The 19,242-nt window shown below is 41.0% G+C and overlaps 1 protein-coding gene across 4 annotated transcripts in view; it reads left to right on the top strand.

The window, feature by feature from the left end:
- Positions 1-19,242, top strand: part of LOC122865451 (ras-specific guanine nucleotide-releasing factor RalGPS1-like) — a 156,410-nt gene that overhangs the window by 50,971 nt on the left and 86,197 nt on the right. For all 4 annotated transcript variants that reach the window (XM_044173885.1, XM_044173881.1, XM_044173884.1 and 1 more), the window contains 6 exons: positions 506-610; positions 3,136-3,186; positions 9,554-9,637; positions 11,825-11,914; positions 13,601-13,693; positions 18,285-18,411. In XM_044173885.1, coding sequence (XP_044029820.1) covers positions 506-610; positions 3,136-3,186; positions 9,554-9,637; positions 11,825-11,914; positions 13,601-13,693; positions 18,285-18,411 — 550 coding nt within the window. The remainder of the gene's footprint in view (positions 1-505; positions 611-3,135; positions 3,187-9,553; positions 9,638-11,824; positions 11,915-13,600; positions 13,694-18,284; positions 18,412-19,242) is intronic.

Raw genomic sequence — 19,242 nt, 5'->3', positions numbered from 1 at the left:
TGTGTGTTTGTACTAGAGGCCAGGGTGTCATCATAGATAGAAAAAGATTAAAAATAACAATCTGGGAACGATATATGTCCAAGACAAATTCTATGAAAATCAGGCCAAACTGATGGCCAAGGAAACATTTTAGGTGAAGGTTGCAATAGAAGAGAGGCCTGTAAGTTACCAAAATCACTAGGAATTATTCTTTGAAAATCATAAATGTCTAAATAAAATGTTAGGGCAATCTGACTAGTAGTTGTTGATTATACTCTGGACCAAAGAGCTGGACAGATGGACAGACAAACCAACAGTCCATCACTGATGTTACTATCATTAAGGCATGGCGGTAGCAGGGTAAAAAGACATTTTGTTACTCCAATGCCTCAAGTGTATAAAGAGAATCACTGCATTTTGGACAGTACACAGTTTCATGACAAAAGTTCTGTGTGTGTGGTCCCTGACCGCTGGCTACACAGATATAGAGCAGTTACTATGATAGTTTAATGTGTGTGTCTCTCAGGCCAGCAGCAGCTCTGATTCTCTGGATGGACCTTGTATGGACTACGCCAAGAGCTACGATGCAGTTGTCTTTGATGTGCTGAAGGTGACACCTGAGGAGTTTGCTGTGAGTATGCTTCAAACATCACTCAGTATTTGTGCAGCATACAAGACAGATCAGATCTTACCTGAAAGACCCAAGCATACTAATAGACTACTTACCTGGCAAAGCATTTACACATGTAAAGGAGAGGGAGTTGGAGGTTGGCTCTCTGATAAAGTTCCTTCAAAAAGGATGCTGAGGACACAGAGGTATGGGCAGGCGCTGGTTTGTTGTTGGCCAGTAACTGGAAGTTCTCCACAGCTTCCTGCAGCTGCATGGTAAATGAGTGGCACTATTGTCTGTTTCTGTGGGGACATTTTAAAAGGTTTACTGCTTGCAGTCATCTTGGCACTCACTGCACTCAAACAGATAAGAATAATGAAAACGTTTGAAGAATAAGGAAACATTTTGTATTTATTACTTTAAAATCATATTTTCTCACATTCAATACATAAACAATTTTCTTTTTTTTAAACTTCACTAATCAATATTTGTTATATTAACTCTGAATCAAACAGCTCTAATGTGAAAGGGGTCCTATGTAGTGACAAACGCACACAGAATTCTCACCATCTCTGCTGAGCTTTTTAGCCTGTTTTAGCTCAGTGTTTTGGTTTTTGGGCAGATTTACTGTCCAAGGAGCCAATGAGCAGGGTAAGGGGCAGTGCAAAAATAGATTGAGTTTGGCTGAGGGTAGAAGATGAGGTAATGCACATTAACCTGAGGCAGGAGAAAAGAAGACTGGAGAGTTGTAGCAAAGGAGACTTATCTCAACTTTCTGTAGGTCCAACAAAGACAAGGAAGTCAACAGCTACATCTGGGCAGGTAAAAGAGATAGTAGAAAAAGATTCATCCAAACTTGCTCCAGAGATCAGCACACTTCCAGCAGCACATTGTTGCCTAGAGAGGCCCAGGAAATGCAGCCGGTTCTTGAAACAACTGCCACTCATTACATTTAATGTACTTTGCTACTTTTCTCTTTTGAGGGTAGATGTCCAGAAACTACATTAAGACTTATAGTTATCACCTCCTTTAGCCACTCTTATGCTGCATTCCAGTTAAAGTCGGAGGTCAGAATTTCCTCCAGCCTCCAAGCGTTCCAGGTGCATGACATCAAACGTAAACAAAAAACATGGCTGACCGTCACAAACTGATGTTTCTTTGGCAAGTGTACAGACAATTGAACTCTCAGCAGTGCATCCTCAGAGGAGGAAACAAACGACGCATGAACAAACGCCATTATACATATTATTTTACGGCACTTTTATATTCGGAAACCTATGTTAATTCACTAGCCTAATACAATATTGTAGTCTACAAATACATCCTACCCCCCTCTATTGATTGAAATGTAGCCTAATGTGTGCTTCCATGGGTGCTGCCATTGTTGCGTAAAGTCGGGGTAGATGGATTTGTCAGTTTGAGGTGTGTAGAGGTGTGTGTGGTTAATCTGTAGCAGCCTGGTCTTGCAGGTGATTTAATTAAGGTAAACACAGTGAACAGTGTGTGTAATGGCGCTGTGCTCTGCTACAGATTTATCAACATATGTGTCCTGCTGCCTTCAGGTGGCTGCAGGGATTTAATGAACTGAAGGAGAAGCTTTTACAGTAAAAAAACACATCTACTCGCTGTGTGATTCATTAAAATAGTTTATTTACATTTTAAGTATTATTTCATTATTGCTACACATTTTCTTCAAGTATTTTGTCTGCTCCTGACAAAATCACTAAAGTGGCAGCAGAGTGACTTTGCTCCAGAAACAGATGTCGTTCTGACGTGTCTATTCTCAGTGCAAAGTCTAAGACACACTTTCCACCAAAATACCTGTTCATCTCGTCTCATCTGTGCTCTGTGCTGAGCACTAAAATACCACACAGATGGGCAAAGCCATCAGGAAAATACAAACTGTTAGAGTACTGCCTGCACGGGTTGTTGCGTTGCCATGACAATAGAGCTCTGACTATAGTAGAAAAGTCAAAGTTTTCATGAAGTCTGTTAGAGGAACTGCAGTTTCATCATTTTATTTATTTAAATCCTCGGAAAACACATTGAGGGAGAACCCTCATTTACAGTGGTGCCGAGGTACACACATAAAATAAGAGCAGACACAACTAAAATCATCAAAGAAAGCTAGGAGGTAGCAACGAAAGGGGCTAAAACAAGGTAAAATTAACAATGTTAAAATGTAAAGGTACAGGAATTGACAACTATACAAATAAATAAATAAATAAAACAATAAAAACAATTATAGATTAAAAGCAAACATTTTTTTAAGGCACTTCCACACAGGCTCCAGCATTCAACTAAGGCTCCATGAAGCCTGCTCCATAGAGCATCAACGGACGCAGAAGATATTAGCAGTTATTCCTCACCCATAATTTCCAGTTATGACCTATGAACCTACTTTATGTATGTATTCTCCCACTATCATAATTTCATAATGTCGTTCAGCTGTCGTATGTACTGTATGTATATACTGTATATACTGTACCATTACTTAACCTCCTGCATGTTGAAAGATAATGTGGATTTCTTTCTTGTTATTTCAGAGCCAAATCACCCTGATGGATGCACCAGTCTTCAAAGCTATACATCCAGAGGTAAGAGAGAACCATGTTGTCAAATGGTTAATTTCCTGAGCATCATTTCCACTTAGAACTTAGGAAATCTTCCAACATCACATTTTAATCTTGTAGGAAAACCAGAATTCCAGCTGTGGTGTAACCCATTAAATAAATAGTTGAGGGGTTCTGGTAGTTCATATCATTTCTCAGTAATTATGTTTCAAGTGTCTGTGTTGAATATTCTACAGGTGCTCTTAAAAGGAACTTAAGAGAACAGCAATAATCTGTTATTACTAATCTTATTATTAATATGTTAATGGTCCCCAAGGACATCATGAGTGTTTTGCAGGGAACCCCTCAGAGATCTACCCCTCCCCATAGAATAATTCCAGCCCCCTTTCTGTTTCAAATACTTCTAATGCTGCCGTGATGGCCTTCACAGCTGTTGCCACTCAGCTGAACCCAGACAGGTTGAACTCTCCACTAGAAACCCGGCTTATCCTCTGTTAATCAATGAAATTCCAGTCCCTCTGCCTGCCCTGAAGGATTTCCTTCCCTCCACAGGCTCTACACAGACTCTATGCAGGGAAGAGAACCAGGCAGAGATGGTAGAGGCATTAGGGACTGATAATGAAGCCCTCACAAGCACATGGTGTACGGTTCAGTTCACTCATCAAACATGGTCTCCCAAGTAAATTTTCATGAACTTTATTTTTCCTATTTAATTTCTAAGAATGGCAATGCCTGTCAGTGTTATACATGCACACTTGCAGTGTGCAGTGCAAGTTATCTTGACACATACTGACCAGGAGCTTGTAGGAGGACTAAGAGTCTGGAGTCAGGGAACTGGTAACACCATTTTACCAGTGTTTACAGTGATTGGTTTAAGCCAACTTTTGGCTGGCTAGTTGACAAAAGTTCACTTATTGAGAGGGCTCGGCTGCTTCACTGCGGGGAATTATGCCAGCTACTGTAGCTAGCTTGATAGCTAACAGTCACAATCTTTAAAATGATAGATAAATATGCACAGGGGCGGAGCTAGACTCTCAGCACAGAGGGTGCAGAGCATTCTCGAGGGGCCCTTCAGATACAGTTATTATAAAATTCAAAACTGTAAAATAGCTGATACATCCTATCCTATTAATAAAAACAAATTGTCACGTATTGAGCCAAGCAAGCCTGTGTCTAAGATAATCTTGTCCTGAAGAACAAAAAAAGAAAACAGATTGCCAGTTGGGTTCAAATATTTCAGCATCCAGGACAGCACGTGGTGCTCTGCTTGAGGAACGGTTCAGCAGCACCACCGCCAATAGACAGCAACAGGCTCACTGTGTCTAGCGATGGTGGTATCAGCGCCGACAGGCCAGGTGCACTGTCTCAGGACCATGTCTTCCTTACACAGGTCTACAACACAAGGTACAAGACCTATTCAAATATAAAATAGACACAGCAGTATACAACAATATACAAGACCTGTACAAATTAGACACAACACCACAGGCAGTGACACAGACAGGTGCCGAGATGCCGTAAACATGGAGTTTAACAACAGATTAATCTAACGTTCTGACTGATTTCTTCATAACCAAAGTTTCAGTTAATAAAGACTAAAGCAGGTGTGAATTATCCAGGTGTGAATGTGTAACTGTGAACTTTGTAATAATAAAAATTAACTTAACTTAAAAACAATGAAAAACATAACAAAGGAAATAAAAACAAATGAAAACAATGAGACGAATAAAAGGACGACATCACATAAAAGCAAGTCTATAAAGATGAGTTTTAAGAAGTGATTTAAAAGGACGTGCTGATTCTGCGAGCCTGATCTCCTCAGGCAGGTTGTTCCACAGTCGAGGGGCCCTGAGGTCACCTTTAGATTTAAGCCTCGACTTTGGCACAGCCAGAAGGGCCCCACCTGAGGATCTAAGGCTGCGAGCTGGCTCATATGGGGTCAGCATTATTCATCATCCATTATGTAGCTTGGGGCCAGACCCATACTTGCTTTAAAAGTGATCAGTGAAATCTTAAAATCAATTCTAAAACAAACAGGGAGCCAATGGAGAGAAGTCAGGATTGGGGTAATGTGATGTCGTCTGTTAAAACCAGTGAGAAGCCTAGCTGCTGCATTCTGAACCAGTTGGAGGCGAAAGAGTGACTTTTGGTTTATGCCAGAAAGGAGGGAGTTACAGTAGTCGAGTCTAGAGAAGATAAATGCATGAATGACTCTTTCCAGGTCAGAGTATGAGAGCATTGGTTTAATTCTGGAGATGGTTCTTATTTAGAGGAAACAGGACTGGATAACTTTTTTGATTTGTGGTTTAAAACTTAGATCAGAATCAAACAGTACCCCCAATTTCTGGCAGTGGGCTTCACATTTGCAGACAAAGGACCTAGGCTATTCTCAATGAGACTGATGGGGTTTGAGGGATTGAACAATATCATTTCTGATTTAGATTTATTGAGTTGAAGAAAATGTTGTGCCATCCAACAGTTGACATCACTGAGACAGTCTAAAACAGGTTTTAGGTTTTTTGGGTCACCAGGTCTCAGGGGAAGGTATATCTGTGTGTCCTCTGCATAGCATTGAAAAGAGACATGATGTTGAACAATTTGGCCAAGTGGAAGCATGTAGATAGAAAATATAATTGAACCTAAAATTGAACCTTGGGGTACTCCACAGGTAATGTGAGTTGTAGAGGATGAGTAGCTACCTATGGTGACCACGTAGGTTCTCTCTAAAAGGTAAGAATAAAACCAACCAAGTGCGGCGTCCTTGATACCAACCCAGGTAAGACGGTAAATTAAAATGGCATGATGTACTGTGTCAAATGCTGCACTTAGGTCTAAAATAATTAAAATTGCGCTCTCCCCCGTCGGCTAAAAGGAGGTCATTGGTTACCTTGAGGAGGGCAGTTTCTGTGCTATGTAGATCTCTAAAACCTGACTGAAACTTCTCAAAGATGTTATTACGACACATAAAAGCTAAAAGTTGGGTTGAAACCACTTTTGATAAAAACGTAAATTTAGAAATTGGCCTAAAATTGTTAAGAACTGAAGGGTCAAGGTTAGGTTTCTTTAAAAGAGATTGGACCACAGCATGTTTAAAAGTAGATGGAAGTAGTAGATCCTTTTGCTAAGGAGCTATTAATAATCAATAAAATACTGGGCCCAACTGTGTCAATAACCTCTTTAAGAAACTTAATGGGAATAATATCAAGGCTGCATGTGGTTGATTTCATGTGGGTTATGACTTAAATAAAGATAAAAAGGACAGTGATACAGGTTTAACATTGCTAAAATAATTAAGAATGTCCCTACTGGCATGTAGTAGGGACTTCTCACACACATCTTGTGAGGCGTCTGTAAAATTACAGGGGAAGGGGGTGATGACTGAGTCTATTACCTTAAATACAATTCTAGGGTTAGTGATTTATGAAAATTAAATAAGAGAAGAAGGATGTTTTTGCTTCTTTTTCTGTCATTTGATAGTTTTTCATTCATCTTTTCATTTTTCATTGCATCTTTCCAAAGCTCATAAACAGGTAAACCTGTTTTTTTCCATTTTCGTTCCTTTCTCCTATAGTCTCTCTTTAATTCCTTGGTGGATTCATTTAACCAGGGCTGGGGTGTTCTATTTGACTTTTTGTCTTTGTAGGGGGCAACAGAGTCCAGGATAGGCTGGCAGGTGTCATTAAAAAGGGAGACCAGCTCCTCTGCGTTCAAATGTGGATTAAAGGCAATTAAAGAAGCAGCAGTAAAACGCTCAGAAAACTTGCTAGCAGACGTAGAGTTAAAGTACTGGCAGTGGACAGGTGTACTGTGATTAATGGGTAGTTGGGATAAAACCACACTGAATAAAACTGCCTTATGATCAGACACACAGATATCCTTTGTCTCAAAGTTGTTAAGGCTGAGTCCACTGTACAGAACCAAGTCAAGGGTGTGTCCCTTCGCATGTGTGGGTTCTTGTATTGCCTGAGTGTGGTTAAAAGATTCCATAGTATCCATAACATCAGTGACAAAAGTCTGAGAAGGGCAGCAGACATGTATGTTAAAATATGAATTTTGTCATACTTTGATATAAAATGGGATAATAGCTCAGCAAACTCTTGGATGAAAACATTGTTTGGCCTGGGTGGTCTGTAGATAATTAAAATGATCACTGGATTTTTAGAGTTTACCATAAAACCAAGATGTTCAAATGATGTAAAACTACTATATAAAATGGAAGTGCATTTAAAAAAAATTCTGTAAATAACAGCAATCCCCCTCCCCTGCCTGACATATGGGGTTGATGGAGGTGTGTAAAAATAATGTGGGGTTGCTTCAATGAGGACTACAGTCTCCCTGGGATAACCAGGTCTCTGTGATGACAAAAAAGTTGTCTAACTTATAAAAAGTAATCCTGACATAAGAAAGATTTATTATTTAAAAGACCAAAACTCGCAGCATTAAAACTGAGGACAGGGGGTAACAGAGGTTGCCAAGGGATTTGAATTAAGTTGTTATGGTTAGCAGCTGAGGGGTGCGATATTAAGTGTGCTGGAGTGGGTCTTTGGTAAGAAATGATGGTGGTTATGAAAGTAGGCATACTAGACTGGGACCTGTGGGGGGAGCTCTCATGGGAATCAGTATGCTGAGGTTGTGCTGTAGAGGAAGAGGGGGGATCCGGGGATGTGTGTGTGTGTGAGACATAAACAGTCAGTCACATGGGCGGGACTGCACCGCATGCTGCAGGTTAGCCGATAGCATTTGGCTGCCCCGCTTGTTGGGATGGATTCCGTCTCTATTGAACAGAGAGGGATGATCCCAGAACAAGTTAAAATTGTTAATAAAACCCATGTTGTGAGTCCTGCTGTCGGACTGGAGCCAGCAAGGTTGAGGAGTCCACTAAAACGACCAGCTCCGCGACCAAGATTGTGGGGATAGGGCCTGTATTAAAAACAGACTTTCCAGAGCTCTTTAAAACGTAAAAAAGGAGGTTAAAATTGTTTTTGGTGCACTCAGACTCCCGGCGGGTTGTGTTATTTGTCCCCACATGAACTACAATTCTTTTAATAGAGCTCGGGAGTGAGGACAGCAGATACAGGACTTTGTCCAGGATGTCAGGGACAGTGGCTCCAGGGAAACAGTGTGAGCGTTTATGAAGTGGATGTTCCTGGTTATGGAATAACCAATGATTAATGTATTTGGGAGAAGAGAGGACGAGGACGAGGTGCATGAGGACTGCCTGGAGAAGACAGTGGACATTCGGATATCTCCCTCTGCACAGGCGGACAGGGGTGAAGGGATGAGGAAGCCCGAGGAAGACCTCCTGAGTGTCTGATTGCGGCCTCCTTCAGCATCCAACGTCGGTTCTTCCCCATGGTGGAGTGATGAGCCGCCCGATCTACGCTGGCCCCAGGTGGAGAAAACGCGACTGGAGGAGCGGCCAGAGTTGGGTCTGGTGAAGTCAAGATGGACCGGGGCCTCATCCAGTAGGATCGTGTAGAGGTTCAAGATAATTAGGGGAGGTTGTGGAGAAACCGCAACGGAATCTCTCTTGCGCCCGCAGCGCACCACCTCTGTCCAGGACGGTTGGGTTCATGGATTGGCTTGATTTGGTGTGGAGCTATGAACCGCGGCCTTGGGCCTGGTTCCAGTGCGGACCCCTGGATTATCTGGCGGCATAGGGGTTACTGTCAGCAGTGTTTTATTGTCCAGATCCAATGCAGCAGAGGTGGTTCCTGCCGCCCCTGCATCCAGCTCATCTTCAGAGGACTGGGCACTCTCCTCTGTCATTAAACCTAAAGTCACTTAAAGTAGCTGCTCAGGTCATCACTGCCATGTTCTATTAGAGCTTTTGTGTGAACTTTGCATGTAGCTTAAAAAAATAGCGGTTGGTTTGTATTAGTTAATATTGCTGATTCATTTGAGTCTGATTTTAATGGATATAGATTGTTGAGATAAGCGTTAACCCTCCAAGAGATAAGGGTTAACCCTCCAGATTTTAGATATGGTGGCTGTAGATTCGTGGTCTTGTTTTCATCTTAGAATTAAATAGGGAACAGCCAGACCTTTCTTCTGCACTATAACAGCAAATGGAGTGTGTTGACACAGTAGGTCTGGCAATGAGAAACTGCCTCCTGATGGCTTATTATTAGAATTCCCACAGGGGATATTTGATCTTGTATTTGTTCCTTCCCCATTCTTTCTATCCCAGGGTATTTCATGTTGGGACAAATGATCAACTGTTGTCAACTCCAGTCCAAAAATGTGGTATTGTCATTGGTCATCAGTTTGGTAAAACTCAATGGTCTCATGCTCTCTTAATCTATAGTCTCAGCCACCACACTCGTGGTGGTATTGGTTATTGTTACAGATTCCTTAAATCTGTTATTTAATGTCATTTTCTGATTGGCAGGAGCTGGCCAGCTGTGGATGGAATGGGAAAGAGAAACACAGTTTGGCCCCCAATGTGGTCGCCTTCACACGCAGGTTCAACCAGGTACGTTTTACAAAATTTCTAAAGCAAATATTTCATCGTTTAATCACTTCTATGTCTCAAATAATTACACTTAACAAATAAGAGTTATATCAGTTTTGGTTGTGTGACTTGAATGCTTTTAATAAAAGGCTAGTGAAATACTGTACAGTTTTTAACCATCCCATGAACCAGCATTACTGATGCTTACTGTGTTATTAATGTGAAACCTTCCAGTTTTTTAAAGAAATAATATTGAGTACAAAGAATTCTGGTCTTATCCTCATCCCATATTCTTCTACTTTGTGATTATGGACATGAATCCTGGCAACGTAACAGTTAATTTATTTCCCTTAATTTCATAAGCAGATTGGTCACAACCTAAAAAAGCTCAATTAGTGGATGCTATTGCTGTTGGATTCACTTTTAAGTGCATATTTCAATAGTGCATAAATCAAATCCTTCACGCCCATAGTCATTTAGAACTCAAACAGATGTATAAAGGCAGCCGCAATGTTGCAGAGTGATCATTTAAAAAGTCTGTGTGTGTTGTTAAGCTGTCTGTGTTCAATGCAGAACATTAGTGTATATCATGTAGTGTTAACTCACCCGTGCAGTGAAAGAGTGGTTTCACTGCAGGCGTGAAGAGTGGAGAGAGAGGGAGGGGGTGACATACAGGAAAGGGCCCGGGACCAGATTTGAACCCACTACTTTTTCCTTTCTTGATACAGTTTTGTTAATCTTTAAAGGTATAATGAGTAGGATTTTCCTAAAAAACAATGTACAGACTCATACAAAAATAATCCCTCTCAAGCATCCCTTATGACCCACTAGAAGTGTGTGGCGGTGTATGTATTTGCAGAGACCCTGCCCTCTGCCTGTATTTTCCTATTTTCTTTTTATTTTGCTGGGTTCAGGACGTTTCTGGGTGTCAACCTTTGGGCAGTGCGCAGGGTGTGAGGTCGGGACTCTATAAAAATGTAGCTAGCAGGTTACATCACTGTCTCCGTCTCTCTCCTCTGCTCTCTGTCTGTGTCATGGATGTATAAAGAGTTGCAGGTCTGGGTGTCTATTTGACCGAGCCACACACACAAAATCCGGCAATGTGGCCCCTACCCGCAGGGTTGTGCAGAGATGTGGGCGTGTTTATTTGTGCTTCAGGACATAACCGCCATGAAACAATGAGAAAATAACGTTTTATTTATCTGATTCACTGCTTTGTTCTTGCTAATACAGCTCCCTCTCTTCATTCAGTGTCTAGCTCGCTCGACCACCGCTGCTCTCATGCTCATTGAGCCGGGGCCGACTTTTAAGTGTGTGTTTGCAAACTGCAACCAACAAATCCTACTCATTATGCCTTTAAAGCTGCACTAATCAATATTTTATGTTAACCATAGATCAAATGTGTATGTGAAAGGGGTTACTCGTAGATACAACAACCCTCAGATAATTATCACCATCTCTGCAGTCCACACTTCCGTCCAGCTTTTTAACCTCTTTCAGCCAATTGTTTTGGATTTTGGGGTTCACAACTTGCCTGTTGGTTCAGTCTCACTGTTCTCATCAACCTGGTTTCCAGCAGCAGAAGGCAGTTGTTTTCAATGAAAAAGCTTTGATAAACCCCATTGTACACTACCTGCTCTGCACCAAACAGCAGAGCGACAAAGCTAGCAACTAGCTGGTGAACATAATGGAGCATTTAGCAGCTAAAGAGCCAGATATTTTTCTCAGGAGTTGGTGGAGACCAAACCAGAGTTGAAAGGAGTGAATATTGGACTTAAATCCATCAGGTGGACACAAACACAATTTCCCACATTATCCACAATGCAACTCGATCACTGATAGTTTGGTCAGAGATTGGTTTGTGTTATGTTAGTAACGGCTAATGTAGCAGAAATTAGGAGCAGGCTACAGAGGTCTAGCAGCTCACATCTTTCTGACTCTACACCCCCACATATTATTTCCTTCCAAACTGACACTGACACAAATGATATCACTTGAAGACATTTATCAGACTTCACACAGCTCCCTCTGGAGACACAAAAGACTTTATACAACTATTTTCACATATGCAGTAGTACTCCACAACACCCTCATCTGCCTCTTGTAAGTTGCCAACTTTATAAAAGTGCAGTACCAAATCAATGGAGTTACTGTTACACCCAGACGTGTGTGTGTTTTTATATGTGTTTGTATGTTGTTATGTTTCAGGTGAGCTTTTGGCTGGTGAGAGAAATCTTAACTGCCCAGACGCTGAAAATCCGAGCAGAAATACTGAGCCATTTTGTCAAAATAGCAAAGGTGAGTTCAAATTACTGAATTAAGTCTTAACAATGAGAAATATTTAGTTATTTGTTATCCTTTTAAATAATTTGAAAACCATGTGCACTGACCCCACTGTTTGCTTACTTCTTCTTGTTCAGTCTTAAACACAGTATATTTTCAGATTGATATTGAGCTTCGTTCTCTGACGTGTTATCCTAACTACTGATTTATTTTGTAGCCCAAGATGCAAGTAGTTGTGATTTTGTGCAGTTTAAATATTTTGTTGAGTATTGCAGTTATTAGAAACTTCCTTCTCGGTCTGTTAAGGTATTAACAATGCTAACTGGATCCGATTGCCCATCTTTTTGGGAGTTCTTCAGTGGTTGAAAAAGTGGTAATGTGTTCTTGAAACATTGTTACTATTATTTTAGAAACTGAAACATGTTTTCAGAGGACAAAAACATGCTGTTAATCTCCGTTGTTACAGTAGGAAGTACAGTAGGCTCAATGTGATGTTTGGTAAGCTTTTCAGTGTAATTAGAAAATCCATCAGACATGGAGCTGTGTTCAGAAATGTAACCCAGCAGCTGTTAAACAGTTTAAGTGTTTCAGTGAAGATTTTTATTTCATGGGTAACAGAATCCAATATAGTCTGTGAAGCTGCAGCATACAGGAGCTACCCAGGTATTTTATTACACAATGTGAGAAGTGATTGAGAAAGCAGACAAACTGATGGCAGAAACAAAAGGGTTTGTCTCCTCTTGTCGATCAGGGAATAGTAGCAGGAGTTTTTCCCGAGGTCAGAGTGTGGGATGGAAAAGAAATGTGGAACCATGACATAATGTTCTTCTCAAACTGCAAGGATATTTATTAATGAAATGAAACTACTGAAGCACACTATATACCTGACTGTAATTATTCACAAACCCAGAATGTGTCACCATAGGGAATCAGGCTGCAGTTACGGATTAGGGCTTCAGTTACTACTGAGGTGTGTAAAGAGTAAATGAGACATACAAAACTAACGTGAAAACAAACCGGTAAGCACAAGGAACACAGGCAGGAGTACACAGGACTGGGGCTCAAATGCAGGGCACATGGTAGGACGACGATCTGACACAAAACAAAGGAAGAACACAGACTAAATACACTCAGGACACCCACTTCGTTCTAAAACTACAAAAATTAGACCCAAATTGTAATAAACTAAAGAAAGTGGTGAACCAGTAATATTCATTCACTGATACCTCTGCAATGTTTACACACCATAAAACGACTCACCTGTAGTGCTCTACTGACATTGTGTGGGTATATGCTCCATTTAAAGCCTTTGTTATCCTTTTTTTAATAGTGTTTAGACTACAGTGAAGCTTTATGGCACAGAGGAATAACATTTTTCAGGCTTTGGAGACGCACACAGTACATTCATTGTTGGTTTGGGCCTGCACATGGGATTTGTTGACAAGAAGAGAATACAGAATAGTGCCAGCCTTATGCTTTAAAGTAGAGTATCTAGTGTAGAAGGAGTAGATATTGTAAAGTGTGGTTGATTTCTCTTCCATACTCAGGCATCGGTCACTTGTTACAGAACTTGTGTTTGTTATTTTTTAAAATGATTAATATTTTGGGCATGGGGCAGCACAGTGTCGCCTCACAGCAAGAACGTTCCTAATACATTACTTTACGTGTTTGCGTAATGATAAAACATCTGTTTGTTCCCAGAAACTGCTGGAGTTGAACAATCTTCATTCTCTGGTGTCAGTGGTGTCTGCTCTGCAGAGCGCTCCCATCTTCAGACTCAGCAAAACCTGGGCGGTAAGACATCAGCTTCGTACACTGGTTGAAGTGGGAAAAAAAAGTGCCAGTACTCCCTTTTTCAAATTAGTGTGTGAATTGGCCAATATTAGCAAATCATTATAGTTACTAAATTTATAATTTCTACAGTGGAAAAAAAGATACTAAGAGAAAGTGCTGATGTTCACAATATGAATGTTTTTAGAAAAGAGAAGGTCTTGGGGTCAGATTTGCTTGCAGTATGTTCAGTGTTTCTTCAGACCAAGTGTCTGGATTTTGAACAGTGTGGGGGACACGACTGCCCTCGCTCATACGTACAACACATGACACACACAAACGCAGACTGTTGGTGCAGTTTCTTAATAACATGGCATTTGAAACTAACCAAACCTGAACCCGAATTGTGGCTGAAGTTGTGTGTAAAAAATAAAATAAATAAACCAGCTGGAATCTAACCTGAAAATTGATTCTTTGTTGGGATCTTTGTTGGGATCCATTCTGCCCCAGTCTGTCACCTGACTGGGGCAGAATGTATACTACACACATAGAATATAACAGATAATTCAATTCATATTAAAATCATCAAATAAAATAAAACAATATATACAGTTATTTATATACATATATACATTCACATATTACACCCAGGAAATAATTCTGCACTGCATTTTTTGAATTTGCATCTGGTGGAATAGCAGATAGAGATAGTGATGACAATATGGTTTCCATCTTCACATAAAAAGTTCGACATTTGTGAGACAGTGTCCGGCCACAACGCCTGCGTTTGGGCACCAAGCATCATCAATGTAAACACAGAGTCCTCCTCCTTTCATCTTGAGGGAGTCTTGCGCTCTGTCAGCTCGGAACAGAAGCAGGTCTCTGTAAAGATGTGGTCAGTCTCTGATTCCCGTTGCTTGACCAGTCCCATTTTGTCCAGAGCGGACATTAGCCGGGAGCTAAGCTTGGGTCAGCATGGCTCCTCTCCCGGCTCTCTTTCCTCTCCTTCTGGGCGATCACAGCAGCCGCCGTGGTGCCTGCCTGGTCTAGTTGATCTGGCTCATAGTCCGCTGCTCTTTAATCCCAAACCCCGTATTACAGTATTTCTTTCATTTGAAACTTTCCAGACAGGAAAATATCTTCTATATAATATTCTAAAGTATTAAAATCATCATGGATTTCAAAAAGCTAACAAACATCCCATCCCAACAAACATCCCACCCATTCTGGGTGTTTGAATGATTAGTTCCACATCACAGACAGCTGTTTGTGAGCTGTGAGCTCTTCTAATCCATTTCTCCTCCACGCCAACAAAGTGCAAACAGTTTGGTCCTGGTTTTAATATTTGAACACGAATTCTGATTTTACAGTGCTGGATATAAGACCATGAAAAGTGGATGCATCAGCACCAAGACACATGGAGAAATTTACTGTATCAGCAAAGAGCAGGAAAACTTTTAATAACACTTCACACACATTATATTACAGATTTAGTGAGAAAAGAGAGGTTGTATTTGCAGGGTTGCCAACTTAAATCAACTATGTGGAGACACATATGTAGCTTTGCTTGATAAAATGATTGTTTGGTCTATAAAATGTCAGAAAACTGTGAAAAATGCCTATCAGAATTTCTCAGTGCCCAAGATGACGTCTCCACATTGCTTGTTTTGTCTTACCAACCGTGCGGGGCGGCTGTGGTAGAGCGGGTCGTCCATCAATCGGAAGGTTGGCAGTTCGATCCCGGCTTCCCTCAGTCCATAAGTCTCTTTTAGGTGAAAAAATAGGTGGTCTAGGATGTTTTCTTGCAATGTTTGACCAAATCCATGTGTTTCTGGCTGGCAACACTAATGTACTGCGCATACAGTCATACAGTATACATACTGTACCTTGTAACCAGAAGGGCAGTGGTAACCCAGACTCATGTTTTCATGCCAAAACCAAAAATATTTTGCAATTTTTGGTTTCTTGACACAGGACTGATTCACCTACTGGCACCTTTTCAGTTTGTTTTTGTTTTGTACAGTTGATGGAAACCAATACTATTCAACATCTTCCAACATCTTCCAAGTCACTTACTTTGTGCCTGAACAAAAGTATTAGGTCACATATTGGCAAGAAAGAAAACCAGACTTTGCCAAATTTGTCTGAATCACTCAGGATGATGCACTGCAAACCTCCTCAAACTAAATGTACACGAACAGTGCCTAATTAGCTGGCTACTGCAGTCTACAACAGACACCAATCAGACTCGGCCTTACGTCACTGCTTTAGCACTACGGAGTGGTGTGTGTTTCAGGACAACAACATTAACACATACATGGACGCGGTCATTGGCTACATCGGCAAATGTATCGATGACGTTCTACCAAGGATTACTGACATCCCCAAATCAGAAGTCCTGGGTTAATGAGGAAGTCCATGCCAAACTTAAAGCACAGACCAACACTTACAACTCAGGTGATTTGGAGGAGTACAGGAAGTCCAGGTATGCGCTCTGGAGAGATATTAGCAGTGCTAAGAGACAATACAGGGACAAAGTAGAGCCTAACCACCAGGGCTCCAACTCTAGAAACATATGGGCTGGACTAAGAACCATCACAGACTACAAAAGAAAAAACAGCAGTTCTGAAATAATGTCTGCATGTCTCCCAGATGAACTGAACATCTTCTATGCATGCTTTGAGAGCAACTCCCTGGCTGAGTGGGTACAAAAGGCCAAGGACCCCCGCCCACTAGTCATATCCAGGGCAGATGTGTGCAAATTCTTCAAAAGGTTAAACCAGAGGTCTTCACAGACATTTTCAAGGAGACCACTATTGTCCCCAAAAAGTCCAAAACCCTCTGCTTTAATGACTACTTCCCAGTAACACTCACCTCCACCATCATGAAGTGCTTTGAGCGGCTAGTCAAAACCTTTAATTTAACGCTATCGTGCCCTCCAAGCTTGTCACCAAGCTCAGAGACCTTGGGCTCAACACTGCCCTCTGTGATAGGATCCTGAACTTCCTGACAGGCAGACCCCAGGCTGTGTGGATAGGCAGCACCACATCCTCTACCCTGATTCTCAACACCAACGGCCCTCAGGGCTACATGCTCAGCCCTCTCCTGTACTCCCTGTTCATGCACAACTGTGTGGCCACACACCGCTCCAACACCATCATCAAGTTTGCTGATGACATGACCTTCATCGGCCTGATCACCAGTGACAACGAGACAGCCTGCAGAGGTCAGAGCCCTGACATCTGGGTGCCAGGTGATAACAACCTCCACCTCAACATCAGCAAAACAAAGGAGCTGATTGTGGACTACAGGACTACAGAGAAGAACACGCCCTCTCTTAATTGGTGGGACTACGGTGAAGAGAGTCAGCAGCTTCAGGTTCCTCTGTGTTCACATCAGCGAGGACCTGACCTGTACTCACCACACCAACACTATAATAAAATCAGCAAGACAATGGCTCTTCTTCATCTGCAGGCTGTGGAGGCTCAACATGGACTCCAGGATACTCCACAACTTCTACAGGTGCCACATTGAGAGTATCTTGACTCCCTGCATCACCGCCTGGTATGGCAGTTGCACCACCCTCAACTGTAAGGCTCTACAGAGGGTGGTGAAAACTGCACAGCACATCAACAGGACGAAGCTGCCATCCATGGAGGACCTCTACACCCAGCCGTGTAGGAAGAAGGCCAACAGGATCATTAACCACCCCAGCCACAAACTGTTTGGCCGCTGCATCCGGTCCCGCACCACCAGTCTCAGGGACAGCTTCATCCCTCAGGCCATAAGACTGTTGAACTCTTGAGCTCTCGAGCTTGCCACTATGACACTTAACTTGCACTGCACTATTACACCTTACATGAATACTACTTCTGTTTTCTTTGTGTGTATATATACGTGTGTATATGGACGTATATGTGTATATGTATGTGCATATATGTGTGTGTATATGTATATGTGTATATATGTATGTATATAGTGCTTTGAGTAGTCAGAAAGACTAGAAAGGCGCTATATAAGTACAGTCCATTTACCATATATGTGTGTATATGTGTATATATGTATGTATATACAGTATATGTGTGTGTGTATATTTATGTATATATATATATATATATATGTGTGTATATATGTATATGTATATATATATGTGTATGTGTGTGTATATATGTGTATGTGTGTGTATGTATATGTGTATATATATATATATATAATATATGTGTGTGTATGTATATATATGTGTGTGTGTGTGTATGTATATGTGTGTTTGTACATTTTTGTATGAGCATTGTTGAAGGTAGCCTGGGAACAAGAATTTCACTGACTACGACTGCTTCACTCTAATTGTTTTGCATATGCCAAATAAAGAACTTATAATAAAGGGGGAAAACCACTGTGATATATTGGCTGAGAAATGATTGTTTAGTTTATTCCATTATAAATAATTCTCTAGCTCCAACAATCTGTGATTTTGAACAGTGTAGTTACAGGTTTTGGAACATAGACACACTTTAATTTGGTTCAAGTAAGATATCATGATTTAATATGTGTGTGTTTCCCACTCAGGTGATGAAGATGTGATCAAATGTGTGTAAATTTTATTCTGTTGTTGTAGTTGATCAGTCGGAAAGACAAGGCCACATTTGAGAAGCTCAACTATCTGACATCCAAGGAAGAGAACTACACCCGCATGAGAGAATACATCCGCTCCCTGAAGATGGTGCCCTGTATTCCTTACCTTGGTAAGTCCTCCATCCACACATCCTGCTTTAGATCCTTTTAAAGTCAGTGGTTTCCAAGCCCCTCAACATCTTACACGACTAGTCTGAATTCCAGTCTGCAGTGTTAAGCATAGATACATATAGTACATTGTTTTTAATTAGGCTGTAGTTCCATTCAGCACATCAAAACCACCATGTAGAATACCATATAAAAATACAGGTAGGGTTTACACATTTCTACACAACATTCCAGTTGTGCTTCTACAGAGCATCGTTCTAGAGACATCCCTTTTGAGATTTCAGTTTAAAGCAATGTTGAACTTTGGTATAAGCTTGGATTGTTTAGCTGCATGGTCCATCATATAAGTCCAGGTGTTGTTGATAGCCTTTATGAGTTTCCCAAATCCCCTGAGAGAAGCATTTTTCTTTCTGTTCATTTTAGTGCATCATGAAACACGTGTAAATATCACATTTATAATAACGCATAACTCACGGACCACTGATCAAATTACCTGTGGGTTTGGCTTTTAACATGTTGTCATTACAGTTTGGTTATAATTGCGGAATTGTTGTGAAATATGCAGAGTACTCAATAGGTTTGCTGTTTTTCCAACCAGAGATATTAAAATGAAAATTCATATAACTTACAGCCGTAAGTTGCACAACTACACCCGTTTTTTTTTCTCAAAGGGCTTACAAGCAGTTCTATGGAAGGTTGTCTTGAACGTCAAAAACCATAGTCAGATATGAAGTACATTTTACACATTGCACATTTGCAAATTACACATTTTGCTAATAGCTTTAGTAGCTGTCTTGAAGTGTAAATTAAGTCCACAAAAAGCCTGATGGAAA

This window comes from Siniperca chuatsi, linkage group LG18 (assembly GCF_020085105.1).
Source record: "Siniperca chuatsi isolate FFG_IHB_CAS linkage group LG18, ASM2008510v1, whole genome shotgun sequence".
NCBI lineage: Eukaryota > Metazoa > Chordata > Actinopteri > Centrarchiformes > Sinipercidae > Siniperca > Siniperca chuatsi.
Note: the sequence above shows the minus strand (reverse complement) of the source record. Positions and strands in the feature narration are given on the sequence as shown.